Source organism: Atractosteus spatula, chromosome 14 (assembly GCF_055471065.1).
Source record: "Atractosteus spatula isolate fAtrSpa1 chromosome 14, fAtrSpa1.hap1, whole genome shotgun sequence".
NCBI lineage: Eukaryota > Metazoa > Chordata > Actinopteri > Semionotiformes > Lepisosteidae > Atractosteus > Atractosteus spatula.
In genome coordinates this window covers 36,769,940-36,786,506 of record NC_142719.1, presented here as the reverse complement: position 1 = coordinate 36,786,506, position 16,567 = coordinate 36,769,940, and the positions used below count along the sequence as shown (strand labels likewise).

The 16,567-nt window shown below is 34.9% G+C and overlaps 1 protein-coding gene across 1 annotated transcript in view; it reads right to left on the bottom strand.

Annotated features, from left to right (window-relative positions):
- Window positions 1–2,155: 2,155 nt before the first annotated feature.
- The window catches only part of LOC148821273 (protocadherin-1-like), a 174,087-nt gene continuing 159,675 nt past the window's right edge, over window positions 2,156–16,567 (bottom strand). The window contains exon 5 of the mRNA XM_088932056.1: window positions 2,156–9,769. Coding sequence (XP_088788182.1) covers window positions 9,390–9,769 — 380 coding nt within the window. The 3' untranslated portion in view covers window positions 2,156–9,389. The remainder of the gene's footprint in view (window positions 9,770–16,567) is intronic.

Genomic DNA, 16,567 nt, shown 5'->3' with positions numbered 1-16,567 from the left:
CATGGGCTGACTTTTGTCTAATGGGTTGCTGAACATATCTACAGTCAACACTGTAAAATCCCAGTGGAAAAAGATGAAATGTAAATACTGGTATAAAAGATTAATAGGTGATGGATGGAAAAATTAGGATTTTAAAAATTCTCATTGCTACTCTATATGCATTTCATTTATGATTTTTTTCTTATTCTGATTTCCAGGCTGATGCTACAGTAAATATGTTGCTGATCAATGAAGCATGGCTCACTTCAGTAACATTCTTCTTTCAGTAGGTTCAAAACCCCACTTTTCACCCTACCAAAAACAAAAATGTTTTCGATGCTATATTTGTTTCTATTTTTACATACACATACTGATTACCGTCCAAGTTCCTTGACCAAATCACTTGACAGGTACATGGTGTGTAAATTCATCATATTAATATCATAAAACATCTTAGCCTTGCATAGAAACTGACCTCTTTAGATTTATTGACCAAACACAACGTTCTTTATCCATAAATTCAATAACCTAAGCTTAATATTAAGCTCACAAATCAATTGAAACTGCCAATATGACCAATTAAATCTCATTTCAGAAGAGCAGACATGGAGTGGAGAACCACTGGGGACTGGAAAATGTGTAGAAAGCATTTGCAGCACGTTATGTGTATTGATCCTACACTCAAAAACGAATTATTACTGGCTTGTGAAAGGGTGGGAAATAAAACCTAAAGCTTACTTTGCCCTATTCAAGTATGTGATCTCCAGTAACCAGTGCACTGCACATTGCAGGTGTGAAGAGACAAGGTTCCTAGCGTGAATGTGCTGTTATAATAATGACATTTAATGTAATTTAGGGAGTACTGAGCCCAAGTCCTGGATCCAGTTAATCTTATAAGTCAACTCTATCTAAAGATTGGCAACACCTGTGTATGATTGTTGAATTCAGAAATTAATCTGTCCAATTAACAGAGTGTTGGTCCTTGAGGACTGAAGGGCACTCAAATTGTGGTCCCATATGATCTCTAAATTACTTCATTTAACAAATCACCTGCTTAATGGGTCATGCTTCAATTGCTCCGCACCTTTAGAAATTGTTGATTTAGTGGTGATCTATCAAACCCGATGCATTGGGGCTCTTCAAGTCCAGGGATGGAGACACTTGAAATAGGGTATAGTGCCAGTGTAAAGGTTAATTACCTGCTGACTAAAACATTAGAAACACTCACTGAAATTAATACATTCTCACTCAGTCCATGGATGGCTGGAAGGGCATTATATGGAGTTTCATCATCAAAATAATAATAATCCCCAGATCTCAGACAAAGTGAAAACTTCCACAACTAGTGCAATTCAATGTAACACAATGTTACCTCCTTTGTAACCTCATTTTAGGGTGATCTTGCTAGAATGGGGTGGGATTGAGTCGCAAATGTTTCAAAACCTAGAGGAACTCATACTCTTGCTTAAGGCAGAGGATCACCATGTTGTTTGGAGTTAGTTCCTAGTATTTTGTCCATAGAGATTTTTCAGCATTTAAGGACAGAGCTCTGTACACTCACTGCAGATATTTTGTCCTTTTCCAGAATAGACAGCAATGTATTTTCACTCTATTTTGTAGTACAATTTAGTATAAATACAGAGACTATGTAATGAACTATGAAAAAAACAAAATAAAAAATATCAAGTCAAACATTAAAAAAAACACTGATCAAAAACTTTACCAAGTAAAAAAGAAGTAAAGATTCAGTGCGGGTCTGTATGGTGACCTGGCAGTTGGCACAGTTATCTCACTGCTCTTGGGGCCTGTGTTTGTTTCCAGCCTGGTGTGCCTTCTGTGTGACTTTACACTTATCCTGTGTTCACATGTGATCTCTGGATTTCTCCCAACTTCCAATGACATGCTGGCTAAATGAATTTGTGTCTCTTAATTCTTCCAATGTGTGTTTGTCCTGTAATGGACTGGCATCCTCTCCAGAGTGACCCATTAGCAAGAATTAGTTACTTTTGGATCATGGATGGCTGTTTTAGAGTAGTGTCACTAACTATAACAATATCTGAATTTGCATTTACAGAACATATAATTTTGAACCAAGCTTGTGCTAGCCTGTACATTTACTCTGAAAAAAATAGCTAATAAATTGAGGTAAAATGTGAAATAAAGAAACCAATCTGCACTTTTTAAAATATTTTTTTTATTGTAAAGCTTTAAGGTAGGACTAATTACAAGGGTTTCTCTGTTTGATTTGCTTAGCAAAAATAAAAGACCACAATTAGTTTTCCAACATGCGTATACTGATCAGAACAAAATGGAACAAATGGAAGAAAAAAAAAACTAAGAAAAAAAGACAAATAGCCCATGTTTCTGGGAACTCACCATTTGCAATTAACATAAAACAAAAGATAAAACCTCAAAAGAGACAAGAAGCAAGTGAATAATTACAGTAAATGCTTTACAGAGCCGCTTCCACACAAAATAAACAAGAACCTGTCCAATCACACCCTAATGAACCCTATCTTAAAAACAGTTTACAATTTTAATTTGCCATAGGATTTTTTCATAAATTTTAAAAAAGCTACACTTGCATGTACATAAAACTGTACAAAAAACAAGGCATCACAAGCAATTTTCCTATATAAATAGAACCGACATTTAGGCTACAAACTTGTATTTCCCGCAAAGACATACTTCTGCAGCAGTCATTTTTCTTTTTTTTTTCCTTTGTTTCCTGGTGAACCCTGACACAGCTTTCAATGGATTGTGGAGTAAAAATATTCAATGTGTTGTTACGTACTAAACATGGAGTGGAATGCATGAAATTTAACCATGTTTCTATTTTTGGAAAGAATACAACGTTTCACCCTTGAACAATGGTGTCAACAATTACGAACATCTTGCCATAGACCAAACACAAATCTGCAATGGGTAGCTGACTAGGCTATTAACCATGTCTGGATATGTCCTATCTGAAGAACAAGAGTGTGCAATCACTCCTTTTGATTTGGACATGTAACAAAAGGCATTTACTTTCCTTTCCTCTTACCACGTGTTCTGACTAACATGAAGTAGTATGTTCATGTTAAAGCTGGAACATACTACTAAGCTAAAATTAAAGCTTTTTACCATCCGGAACCACTGGGCTATCTTGTAGGAGAGGGATTTTGCAAGCTCAGGTATTTTTCCAGTTTTCTTTGGGATTGAAGTTGTGAAGAACAAACTTTTAAAAGGCCAGCAGGAAAAAAAGAGTGCATCATAACATGTGCATTCACAGATATTCAACATGCATGAATAATGAGAATGCCTGGAATCATGCAAAATTATGAATTAGAATCAAGGAGGGAAAGATTCTGCAATGTGCTCATTTTCTCCGCTTTTCCTAATTGTGCTCCACAAACCATGGCAAAAGGAAAAAAAAAAGACTGGCTTGCATGTACATTTACGTCATTTACAAATCCAGATCCAAGATCTCTTGTAAAAAATAGCAATGACAATTCACATTTATATGTATATAACAATGTTGTTTTTGACTATTAAGAAACCAACAATAACAACAAAAAATGTATATATTTATAAAACTGGCTTTTATTCATGCTGTACCAGGACTTTTTAGTTATCTGGATGCGTGTGATAAGATGCATCCTACTATATACTTGTGGACAGGAGACTGAGAAGAATGAACAAAAAGAACACATCTGGCAGTTTGGGGGGTTAGGTAGTGTGTTTCATACACTCCACCACCACCTTTTGTTTCCCTGTGCGAACTGTTCTGAAACCTTATGGAGGCCAAAACAGGTAAATCATTTCCTGCACACTGTCAAACCCTGCAGATGAACCTTAGGCATACTTGTGAACTGCGTACACATCAACAGAAGGAGCTAACGAATCTGCCAAGTAATTTGGGTTTATAATTCCTCAAGGAAAGCATTCATCTTTGTTTTGAACAGTTTTTTGTATTTATTTACAACAATCACTGTACTGGAAAAAAAACAGAATGAGCAAATACCTTTATACTGTACATCTTTGTTTTAATTAGTAGACAAAACACAGTTTCCCCAGTGAGCCCGTGTCTTAAACCACAATTGTCCATCATTATTTAACTATTCAGTACAACCTAATCACTGAACAGTTAAATGTTTCTAAAACATTAACATGAATGCAGAACCTTATTCATGAGGTCATAATTTTATTTTTTTCCAAAATAATTAGAAAAATAATGATGTTGACACATTGCAATTAGACGTAAATGAAGGATCATGTATGAGTTGAACACGGCATTGCTTTTTTGACAGTTGAAAGAGACAAAAGCGCAATGATACTTTTAATGTGAAATGGACAAAATATCCTCTTGTACAAGAAATGGAACTCTAAACAAAAATGACCTCAGTTCTTCCTTTATAAAGTTATTGTGTTTCTTTTCCATCAATCCACAGTACCTACAAAACTGACCTGAAAGGTACATCAGCTGTATCTAATGGCTCATTTAAACTCTAAGTTACCACACAAAGTTACCAGAAAAATGAAGCAATATACATGTTTTCTGCCTTCAACATGAAGGTTAATAAGCAAAAATATATTTCAATATAATTTTTCTATGTATTCCTATCCCCAAGATTTGCAATTTATTTTACAAAAAACACCTAATGTATTAAACTGTCAAGGCCCAGTGATGATGCAAATAAGCATGCTTTACAAATGGTCACATCCATGGAAAAGGTTCCAAAATCTCTCCTGAAATGTGAAAGCTACTTTCACAGTAAAGATGTCAGCTTAATGAGCCTATATAATATATTCCAATAGCTTTTTCTGAATGAGTAATATTATCAAGAAGCTATACCATTGATATGAAGTACAGTGACAAGCTAACCGCTCCCCTCAGTTTCAAATATGTATACATATATATTGTCCTACAATAAAAAGCAGATAAGAGCATTTGGCGGAGCCTAGGAATATTGCAATAAGACATATAAAATCAACTATCCTAGTGAAAAAAATCCTGCTTGCATCACGTCTGAATTACAGACTATGGGGGGGGAAGAGCGTTTCATAACTCTTTTACTCATCATTGATTTATTTCAGTCTGCAACTTGCAATTATCTGGAATTCTGTCTTCCTGATGTTTTAGATTGAAGCACTTAGTGGTGAAACATCATGCTCCAGAGTCATTTGCTGAGCAGGAATCTGAGGGCAAGATTTTCAGGCACTGAGATTACAAATGTAGCTTCTAGGTCAAGCTGACTATGCAATGAAGAGAAGGAAAGGGTAAAGGGAGACAAACAGAGCTCCTGATTCATTTATTGTTTTTTCTCAATATGTCATTTTAAACACTTTCTTTCACTTCTCAGGTTGGGTATCAGTGTTGTCAAGTTAAGAGACACAGCATGAAGCCTATTTTCCCAGCACTGTAGTTCAAATAAAGTAAGGCAAGGGAGTTGAGGTGTACTGTTGGGGAGTTGTGGAGCTACATCCCTGTCAATTTAAAAAATGTCCCATTGGCTATGTTTGTTGTCTCACTGAAAAATGAAACATAATGCGGACATCATAAAATGAAATGGGAGAGTTCATCTAAACAAAAGAACATTTTCTTAGTGTTCAGTAACAATGAAAAAATACAAAACTACAAGAATAATACAACTATATTAAATTGTATAACAACAAACAGGGAATAGAAACATGTTAATAATGCTAATGCAGCACAAAACTTGAACTTGGGTGAGTGCACTGATTAAAAATTAATTAAAGTAATAAAATGTCAAGAGCACAGAAAATTACTAAATTCATGGTTTAAAGATGGCATACGTCCAGAAAGCATAAGCATGCTTGACTGCAATTTTCCTTGTGTGTTTGGCTAACTGTTAAATTTGAACAATTTTAAAGGCTGAGACAGAGTTTTGTTTTGGTAAACAGCAGCCTTCAGCTGATTGTAAATGACTAAAATGATTGTGTGGCATAGTGAGCTGCCTTTTTTAAAAGCACCAGACATAGACATTCTGCAAATCTTTTTTAAACTATGGTCCGGGTTCAACTCGCATTTCAGCACCAAACTGTGTACATTCAAAACCTGTTTTTCGAACTCATAAATGTATTTTAGTGGAGACCATAGACTGCAAGTTTGTCTCTACTATGGCAGACCTCCTGAAACTAACATGGGCAACATGAGTGTTATAAAGCCTCTGAGAGATGAAATTCAAAGAAAAAGCAATCGAGCACAGAAATGGACTAAGCTTAAATGCAATTACAATGGATTATGGTTTTTGCTGTATTTTATCATAGCCATTAAATAGCTTAAAAATAATTGAAGAATGTGCTTTGTATGTGCTCATGGCTGGACATTTAATTGGCTTATTCAAATTGATTGTCTTTCTAATGAACATAGGCAATTCTTCACTTAAACTAATAGCCAGGACCATCTTTAAACACAAAACAATGATTTTCCATTATCCATTATGCATAGTACTCTGCTACTCCCTATTTTCCCTACAAAGTTTGAATATCTATTTAAAATTACACTAATTTATTATGAACAAATTATTTTACCCACATATCTTCACAATGAATTAATGCCAATGACAACCTTAATAATTCTGATTTTTTTTTTCATTTGAAAGTGAAACCAAATTTGCATCTGATTTTTTTTAATTACATGTTTCTTAAATTGGTTAAGAACAGGAAGTGTCTTTGGAAAGTTGCAACTTTTGGAAAAGAAGACAACTTACAAAACATATTTCTTACCAACATTTTAGTTTCCAAAATACTGTATTTTTGTGCTTGAAGTTATAGATGGCATTATCACATGGAATGAGTTGAACGGAGGGATTTATGACGTCTTTATAAAATAAGTTAAACATACGGGTATTTACTTATCAGTGCGGGTGGTGACCAGTTGAATGTGGTATACAAACAAAGGAGATAACTAGACTACCAAAATTTCTTCTGTGTTTTTACAAACAGTTTATACATAATAATCAAGGACAGAAGAGCAGGGAAACGTGTGAGTAACAAGCAACACTGAGATTCACAGTGTGCTTACATTTAAGATACTGTACCAAAACCTAGTGAAGCAAGTCATACACTTATTTGTTGCTGCTACCTTGTTTAATCTCTATTTTCATGCAAAAAATGTTGACTATCTGGAAAGGTACTGTATTTCAACATCATATAAGACAACTTCAGGTAAATAGATGCATCATGTATACAATTAAAACGACTGCAATTAAATGGCTCTGACAGAATATGAAGAAGCATTTTGAATTGCCAATCTCCAATAGTAGGAATCTTCTACTGAAAAGCACTCCGCAAAACTCTAGTTTCAAAAGCAAACATAGGGTCACAACAGTATCAAATGAATGCCTGAAGAATCTTTACTTCACTCATTGTCTTCTACCTATAAATAACTTAGATTCCCAAAACACACATTTTAAAATGTTAATATTAACTATAAGAATGTAAAATATTCATTACAACACAGAAAAGGCGAGCAAGAGTAAAAATGCCATTTTCGTATTACAAGACTTTGTAATAGATAAGTACTGTATGAAAAATGAGAAAAGGGGCTTTACAATCCTGGACCTGGAGTGAAAGTGTATCTGCAGGTAGTCATTCTAACTCACCTGACCTACTTATTGGCTGCACTGGACTGGTTTTACAGCTTCTCCAAACTCTTTGGGTGGTGCTTCTTTAAAAAGATACAGAAACTTGCAGACATACTATCATGCCAGATCCAGGACTGAATAGTCTTGGTATGCTTTCACATTTCACATGCCAATATCTCTTGTGAAAAAAAACAGCTCCCTATATACTATATACTTTATCCTATATACTTCAAAAGCAAACTGTTTTCATTCTGGATGTGTATACAGTCACTTTTAACAGCACATTGGTCATATAGGCTATTGCGCACACCATTATTAATCTCATTATCATGGACACATTTTGCCAGAGTTTAAACTTCTTTTCTGTCACCAGCTATTAATAATATCTTCCTCAAAACTATCTTTAAACAAGAAACTCAGTTCACTCTGTGTATGATATTATTACAGTTACCAAAGGCAATTAGTGGGATGCCCATGCTTTCTATCATTTAATAACATTTGTCTTAATTATACTGTAGTGCTGAAAACTGCACTTCAAATCAGATGACTAAAGGTTCCAGCAGTACGTAACTTACAGTATTTAACAAGAGCAATGAAAATGGCCCTGGTACACTGTTGATCCTAGTCATATACACCAGGTGCTTCTGTTTGTTTCAAACTTCATTTCTTTCTGCTGAATTATATTGGAACACAGATACCAGTATTGCCAAAACAATGAACATATTTAAATAGATAAATGGCACCAAGTCATTGTGTACATTTCCACAACTATGATCAAACACAATGCTTGTTTGTAGACCACTGTGTGCTGTATTTGGCCATGACCAGAAGCTATTTAGGTAAACATTAAATAATCAACAAGGAGATGGAGAGGTATGCAATTAATGAGAAAGCAAAAAAATACAGTGCTGACACGGTAACGCAGCAGACCCTTCAAAATACAGATATTTAACACCACTGACAAATCAAAGTTCATCTTTTCCTCTCCTACGAACTTCCAGAGAGCAGAGGGCAAAGATCATAGAAGGACGGCAGATGTCTCCCAGGCTTTGAATGTAGCGTTACAAAGTACCAGTTTGTCCACTGCAATGACATTATTTTCACCCTAGTTATGTCATCTGCTTCCAGCTTTGTTTGGAAACCATTTCTATGTACAAAGGTGAAAATTCTATGCGATTTAATAGCTTCTTTTCATTTCACTGTAAAACAACAAAAAGGCTAGAATTTCAAAAGCTCTTTACAGCAGAAGAAAAATTACTGAAGTCAGACAGACATATGCACACGAACCAAATGTATTTACAGCACTGTACAGTAATAGAGACCTCTCTTCTTTTTTACCATTTCCTGCTGCGTAGAAGACTTCTTTCCAGGTGAATGTAATCTGTTTATGATGAAACCTTGGGTGATAGCACTACAGCATTGATTGTACCTTTGGAATTCTTTGAACCAAGAGATTCAAAGAAATAACGCTCCACAAGCAGGTAAATCAAGCAGCCAGACATTTAAAAAAGAAAAAAAAAAGAAATAGTATTGGTATTTTTGTTTTATGTTCTTTGTTGTTTCTATTTTTAAATTTGACAGTGTTCTTATCTTTTTTAAAAAAAAGAAGAAAAAAAAGTTAATCAGTAAACTGTATTCCCATAAATCATACAAACATCTGAATGATAGTTTTGTGTACATTCCTTCAATATACTGGATTTTTAAAAATTCTTCATTTCAATTTTATTTGTTCTCCTTTTTGGATTCTAAAGCCTTCTTTAAATCATTTTGTGTTTTTTTTTTCTTTTCTTCAGTGACAAACAGGCACAGGAAGTATTCTCCTCACAGGTAGATCTCTCTTTTGGAACTCTGGGTAGAAGGAGTAGTTGCCGGTTGGAACTCTGAAGCCTGGGTGAGGGGGATTTCTTCCATTGTAGAGTCCTTGCTGGGCTCATGGCTAGTACTGGAGAAGGCACTGTATGGAGGCAGGAAGCGAAGCTTGGCATTGCGTTCCTCCACAAGCCTTGGGCTCCCATTGGTCAGCCTATCCTGGCTCCCTCTCTCTTGGTAAGGCACAAAGGTTGAGAGTTTGGGGGTGTTCTTGGTCACCTTGCGGTTTGGGGAAGGCTGTCCTGGCATCCAACAGGCATCTGAATGTCCAAATTCAGTGCATTCCCTAGTACAATTTCCAGTCATAGCAACGTCAGGTAGAGATCTGAGATCTGGAAATAGAAAAACAATAATAAGAAGTCATTCCTGAAATAGGAATTTACCTCAAACAAGTGTGAACTGAGCAAAAATATAAAAGAACTGAAAGCAGTCTCTGTATTCACTGTACTTTTTTATTTAAAATTATCACTATGTACATTTTTCTTTGATCTCCCTGCTGATATTCCAGTATGTTCAGTGTTACTCCATTTATGGCTGTCCAGCCTGTGTTTGGCCAGTCCAAAGAATCATGGACAATAAACCACAAATCTCCCACAATCAACAAAAAAAGTAAAAAAGTTAATTATAGTTTTTTTATGGCAAACATACAAGAACATGTGGCTTCACAGACAAACTGTCAAAGAATTTAGTAAGCAAGCAAAGGGCTAACAGTGCATTGAAAGCTGCTCCGAACCATTATCACTGTTGAGAAAACAGCACCAGTTTTCACCATATTCATTAAAGCCCTCTGCCATCCTCCAAAATGTTACAGGAGGTTTGCTTTAAGACCTCTCATTATTTTTCTACAAAGGTCACACCCCTATGGAAGCCTGACAATCCCCATGTGTCAGTGGAAATTACAGACTATCAAATCTCAATTGCATTTCTTTAGCATACACAATTCAAATATAATGAGAGCCTGACTACTTGCTGTGAGATCTGTGGTTTTAGTGAAACAGTACAGAGAATAGTCAACAGTCATATCCACTATTATATAAAATGGAAAACATGCACCCATTTATTATTGTTAGTTTTCAAACACAGTTCTAAAGTGGTGATATAACTGAAAAAAAGAATGTGTTTAGTAATGGCTACAATCAGGTAATCCAATCTTCTAACAGTTCAAGAATGTTGTTCACACAATCCACGCTGAGTCATTTAACACCTTTTCTAACTTTTCAAAGAAAAGGCATTCCATGTAGTTATAAATTGCTCGCTTTGACTAATGTTGCAGGTCTTGCACATCAAAAATGAATTCAGGTTTTGGGAATACAAGATAATCAAGCAAATATAATTATATAATGGTCTAGCATTACAATTTAATTCACTCAGCAAGCAGCACCTGTGGTGTAATTGTCTACTTAAATGTTTTAAGGAAAATGTTAAGCACAAGTACCTCAAAATTGTAGTTCAGGTAGTATAACAAACAATGAATGAGGTCCACACACATAAAATTACTTGTCACTGTATGTTCAGTAAACATTGTGTCAGTTAATCTCATGGTAATTGTATACAAAGGTAGAGTCTTCTTGATGTAAGATTCTTGTACATGTCTATAAATGTGAATCACAGATTAATCTCAGAAGGTCAGAATCTTTAGGTTAAAATATCAATGTATATGCGGAAAATAACCTTTCTTCCTTATGCATGACATTAGATTATTCTTTGGTTCTAGGGGGGAAAACCAGACATTTTGGAAAGCAGTTATTTCCCAAACGTACAAAATGCCCTGACTTCATGAATAATTTAAATTCATTACCTGGTACCTAAGGACTGACTCTTTAGGCAAAGAATCCCTACTTGAGTTTAAAATACACATCCAGCATAAAAGCGGTACCATGTCTCTTTTGTTGAACATAAGCAGTAAATGTAAAATAAAATGAGACTTTCATCAGCTTTGAAGGTTAAATCTTTGGCAGACTGATTTAAGCTTGAGTTCAAAAAGTTTAATTTTAATATAATAGGTGTGAGGTGCTCACACCTGAAGAAGGCTCCACGTCCAAACCATTGTGTTCTCTTTCTTCTCTTTTCAGCATGGAATAAACCTATTACTTGTTCATATATCATGTGATAACATTTGTATCAATATCACATATCAAAGCCATGTTATAGCAAGCTGAGAATGAACATAAACTGACTTTAAATCAGTTATAATATCATTAATGTCTCCAGGGAAGACACAAGGAAAGAACAACTAAGATTAAATTCAAGAAAATATATGCTAAAAAAAGTTAAAACACAAAAATATAAAATATCAATAAAATTGGAATTTTCTTGCATACACATGTAGCCATAGCTACATTTATTGACTGAAATGTATCTTACATAATAAATTATAATAAATACATTTTGCTCTTAACAACATTGCAATGCTGAATAATTGACATGCAAGTACAAAACTTTTTAAAATCAGATTTGTAGTATTAAATACACATATAGACAAATTTACAAAAATACAAAACTCAGCACCCCAATGGCTACATCATTACGCTAACAAATACAGGAACTCTTTATTAAACACATAAGCATGGGATATTACAATAGTGTGTTGCAATAAATGCAAATAGATAACAGATTTAAATAAAAGAGGCATGCACACCGGTGATGTTAAATTTGTTTTTATTATGATAGGCAATATTGTGCCACAATTATTTGGCTGGATCTCTGACAGGTAACTATTACAATGTTTGGGTGCAAGGGGATTACTATCTGAGAATAATGGGTAACGATATAAGAATTACAATTCCCCAGGCTATTTATGTCCTGTATAATGTCAAACCCAAAGGCACTTTAAGTTTAAGCAGCAAAAAAACTCACGTAATTCTAAGCTTACTGAAGAGAAAAAGTCACCTGACCCTTTATTCAAGAGGCAGAATAAACACTCATTTTCAATGGAGAACTGATTAATTCAGCCCCAAGTAAGATAGGATATGATTTTTTTAAATCTAAAGCTATTTTGAATCACTGGTAAAAAGACAAAAAATGAAGTCACTAAAGTCAGTAAAGATTGATTTTAGATCAATTATCAGTACATTTCCATAAATCTTGTTGTGTTTTCATTGTGTGTGCATTTCTATGAGAGTTGGTGTACAGAGTATGCATTTTGTATCCACAAATAGGCTTATCTCTGCACCCAAGTGCAAACTGTCAGTTTCGATTGACAGTCCCATTCCTGAATTCAGAAAGGGTTTTTGGTATCCCAGTTATTTCATAATATTACATGCATTCTTAATGTCATATGTCGCTGAATTGCTACGTCTGATCAAGGAGACCTCTGAGAGAAACCAGCCTATGGTTAATTACATCAGAGATGAGTCACAAAATACACATTGGGTTAAAAAAACATGGCGTGCACAACATCCCTTAAAGTTTAAATTTCAACCGCTAGCTTAAATGAGTTTTAAAAATATTCTTAGAGGGATCTGAGTCACTGAACTAGTAAATGGATTCACTCAGAGTTCAGGTTGAGTCGTATGAGCCTGGGTCATGTCACTAGCGACTTCCCAGTTGGTGGTGCCCATCTGGCACAGAGCAGCTAGTGCAAGAGTGGAAGCATTATTTGGCAAGGGGATTTTCACCTTTTATCTCCTACAACTCGTCACAACCAGCAAGAGACACAATGCTCCTCCAGTTGATAATATACCCTGTTCAGTACTGTGCACTGTGCAGCATGTCAAACAATCAATGGCTCTGACAAGTGGGTATGCCAAAGGAACATGGCTGTATGGTTCTCAGTATCCACATGTAATACAGACATTTTAGCTGCCATTTAAATCTTAAACAATTGTTAAATATATTTTCCAAAATTATAAAATATTATCTCTAGTAATTAAAGACTACTCTCTGCCCAGGTGTTTTCATCCCTTATTTGTTAGCTAAACTGGCACTTCTGTACTAATTGTTTTAGAAGTCCTAATGATTTACATATGTTCTTTGTGATCTAATAATTCAAACACTCATCATAGTGCTCAGCTCCCGAAAATAAAGCTAGCAAATGACTTTAATATACATGTGGTTGTTATTCATAAACCAAAAAAGGAACCACAATTCATTTTTGTGGGACATCTGGAGGTCTGCAGTGCTTCTATCTTTTAATGCACCACTTACTGCCGATGAACAGCAGTTAACCATTGATTAACCCTGCTAAGTTTAACAAAAACAGTGGAAGTTTGCATATTAGGTCCTACCAATAACGTTTCTGTATACTAGTCAAGGAAAAACAGCTTCTTATCACATCAATTCCATTCTTACCTCTAACTGAATTTACCTAATTAGCACAGAACGTAAATGTTCCCCAGTTTTGTACAGTAGAACCCCCAACGTGAACGTCTCTCAGAATGATAGGTTGTAATAAAATGATTACAAGGGATAGCATGCTAATTAGAGCCTTTATCTTCAGAGTTTATTAAAAGGTGTCCAAGTTGATAACACCAAGCTGATAGATGTGATGCTAATAATGTAATTTTATTGGATTTTGCCATGGTGATAAGCAGAATGTTTTAAAATTGCTATTTCACTTCTGGAAGCCTTAGGTGCACATAAGAATTAATATATTCACTGGAAACTTCAGATTCATATATTACAGAAACTGCAGCTTAGGATGTGCTGATGAAATCTCACAAATTTATAAACATTAAAAAATATATGACTACAAGAAATTTAAGATTATCAGTTGTTGCATGCTGCCATGTCATAGAGGGTAAATTGCTACATACTCTAAAATAACAGGAGCTTTAGTTTCAGTTATGTGAAAATATATTCCTCTTTGGGTTGTATTATTTCTGTACTCCACTGGTTTCACATTTTAGAAGATATTCATCAGTGCAATGTGTAATCAGCTGTTTCTATTTTCAGATCAAAGAAACATTTTATTTGTAGTATGAATGGTGTAGTTTAACTGACAGCAAAAAAAGACCATGGTACAATAGGAGGAAAATGGGAGGGAAAAAAAGGACTATTGCAGGTCACTGGAGGGTGGCAATATCTAAAGTAAACTGACGTTACATAAATTGTTAGTTATACAAACCATGAACTTAATTCAAAACAAAATAAACTCAATATCAATTAAACATTGGAAGCACAGCCTTAATACTCAATTTACTTTCCTAAGCCTGAACTGTTTAATAGTATGAGAGCTTGCTGGTGCATGGACTATGATTCCATTTTAAACGGTTATGAATGAACATTAAACAATTCCTTAAATATAACAGAACAAAAATTTTATAGTGTATTTAAGAAGTATCAAAGAAATGAAATTGTCAAAGTCAGATTCTAATTGTCTTTTTTTAGAAGTGCAGGTAAATTAATAAAGGGGGACGCAGATACCCACAGAAGGATTGTGGGGACCCAATTCTGTATCCTGTTTAAATCAAAAAACATTAATTTCACAGTTCACTCTTCTGTTATTACACCCTGTCTAAAGATTCTCCCGGCAAAGAACCACACAGCACTTGTTCAGACGACAGTGAGTCCTGCTTTTTCCACAAGGCAAGTCTTTCATCATGAGTGAATCCAATCTAATTGTGCTGAACTGTATGTAATTGTACTTAATTTGTATTTTTAATGTTTTTTTTTATATTTATATAAATAGACCTTCTGGAACTTTCTAGAGCTTAACTTTCCAAGTGATCGCTACATATCATTGCCTTTAGATGAAAAGCTGGATTTTGAACTTGCACAAACCTTTCCCATTGGAGCTTTAGATCCAATTTCAGAAATAAAAAAATAATTTTATTTTGTCTTCACAGCATAGGGGGACCATTTCAGGACCTAGGAGATGTTTTTACAGGACTTTTATAGCGTGCATGGGAATTTGGCAAAAGTCAGTATGCATCAGGCTCTGTCAGTACATTGCGAGGCACACCAAAATGCACACGTCTGAAGCTGATGCTTTGTTTGAAACATTGGCAGTGTGGAGAAATAAATAAACAAATTTAGTTTGAACAGCAAGGTAAGTAATTACATGTTTTACTCTGAATGTAGTCACATATTTGGTCACTCCATTAATGGAGTTTTTCAGTTAAGGAATTCCAACACAAGGAATTTTTGCACTGGACAGCACAGAGTGTCTGAATTTTCAATAAAAATTGGGTCACATTTATAATTTTCAAAACTCAATATGTTGTTTATTTTCAAAATAAATGTTAATTGTTTATAGTGGGTTTTGACAACAGGATTTAAAATTTCTCCCCAGTATCAACCATGGTCCAATTGAGTTACTGCAAGTCACATTCACATGGCCATGAGACCTTTTTCTTCCTTTTTTTTTTGTCTAGTTAAACTCCTGTTGTGCTCATCTTGCATCTTCAGAAAATGCTGCACAAAGTCTTCGTTTCATACGGCCCCACCAGACCTTTGATTGTACCTAAATCACTCCAGAAACCTGAAGTTCAATTTTAGATCCTCTTATATGCACCTAAATCTCAGCTGGGTTTATGCTTGTTAAATATGGAGTTCCTGGCTTAGACAACTATGTTGTGGAGGGCAGAAATTATACTCCACAGTGGGAAAAAATGGAGTCTGGTATGGTGAGAGAAGATACTCCATATTCAAGGATAGCTTATTAGCCGGCAAAGGCTTTTAAGTGGATGGGGCCTTCTGCTCTTAATTTAACAGTTTTATCTTTACTTCCAAGTAGTTCCAGTTAACCTCAGGGGTTCTTCCTGGATTTAAGGGAAACACTTTTTTAAAGCTAATTGGATTTCTGCAGACCCTGCTTGGAAAGATGACGGAGTAATAAAATGGAAATGATTTCAAGATGGTATCTGACACATTCTGCAGTAGTCCTGTGTAAAGAGGGGAGACTATTAGGCATGTTTTACTCCTTGAGTTGGAATATGGTGTACCTTAGTGAGGCTGTAAGAAATTTTGAATTTTAAACGCCATTGATAAAGTATCTAAAAAGATCTTCAGTGATTATTATGCTATTAGTATATTATTTCTTTAAATTTGACTTAATATTTTGTAAAGCTGACTGCTTGATATTCTCTAAAATGCATTTCAAGTGTTGTATTAAATACATATTTGTAGATTGAAGTTGTTGTTTTTGTGCCTACTAGTATTTATGTAGATATGGTGACACTGGTGTATAC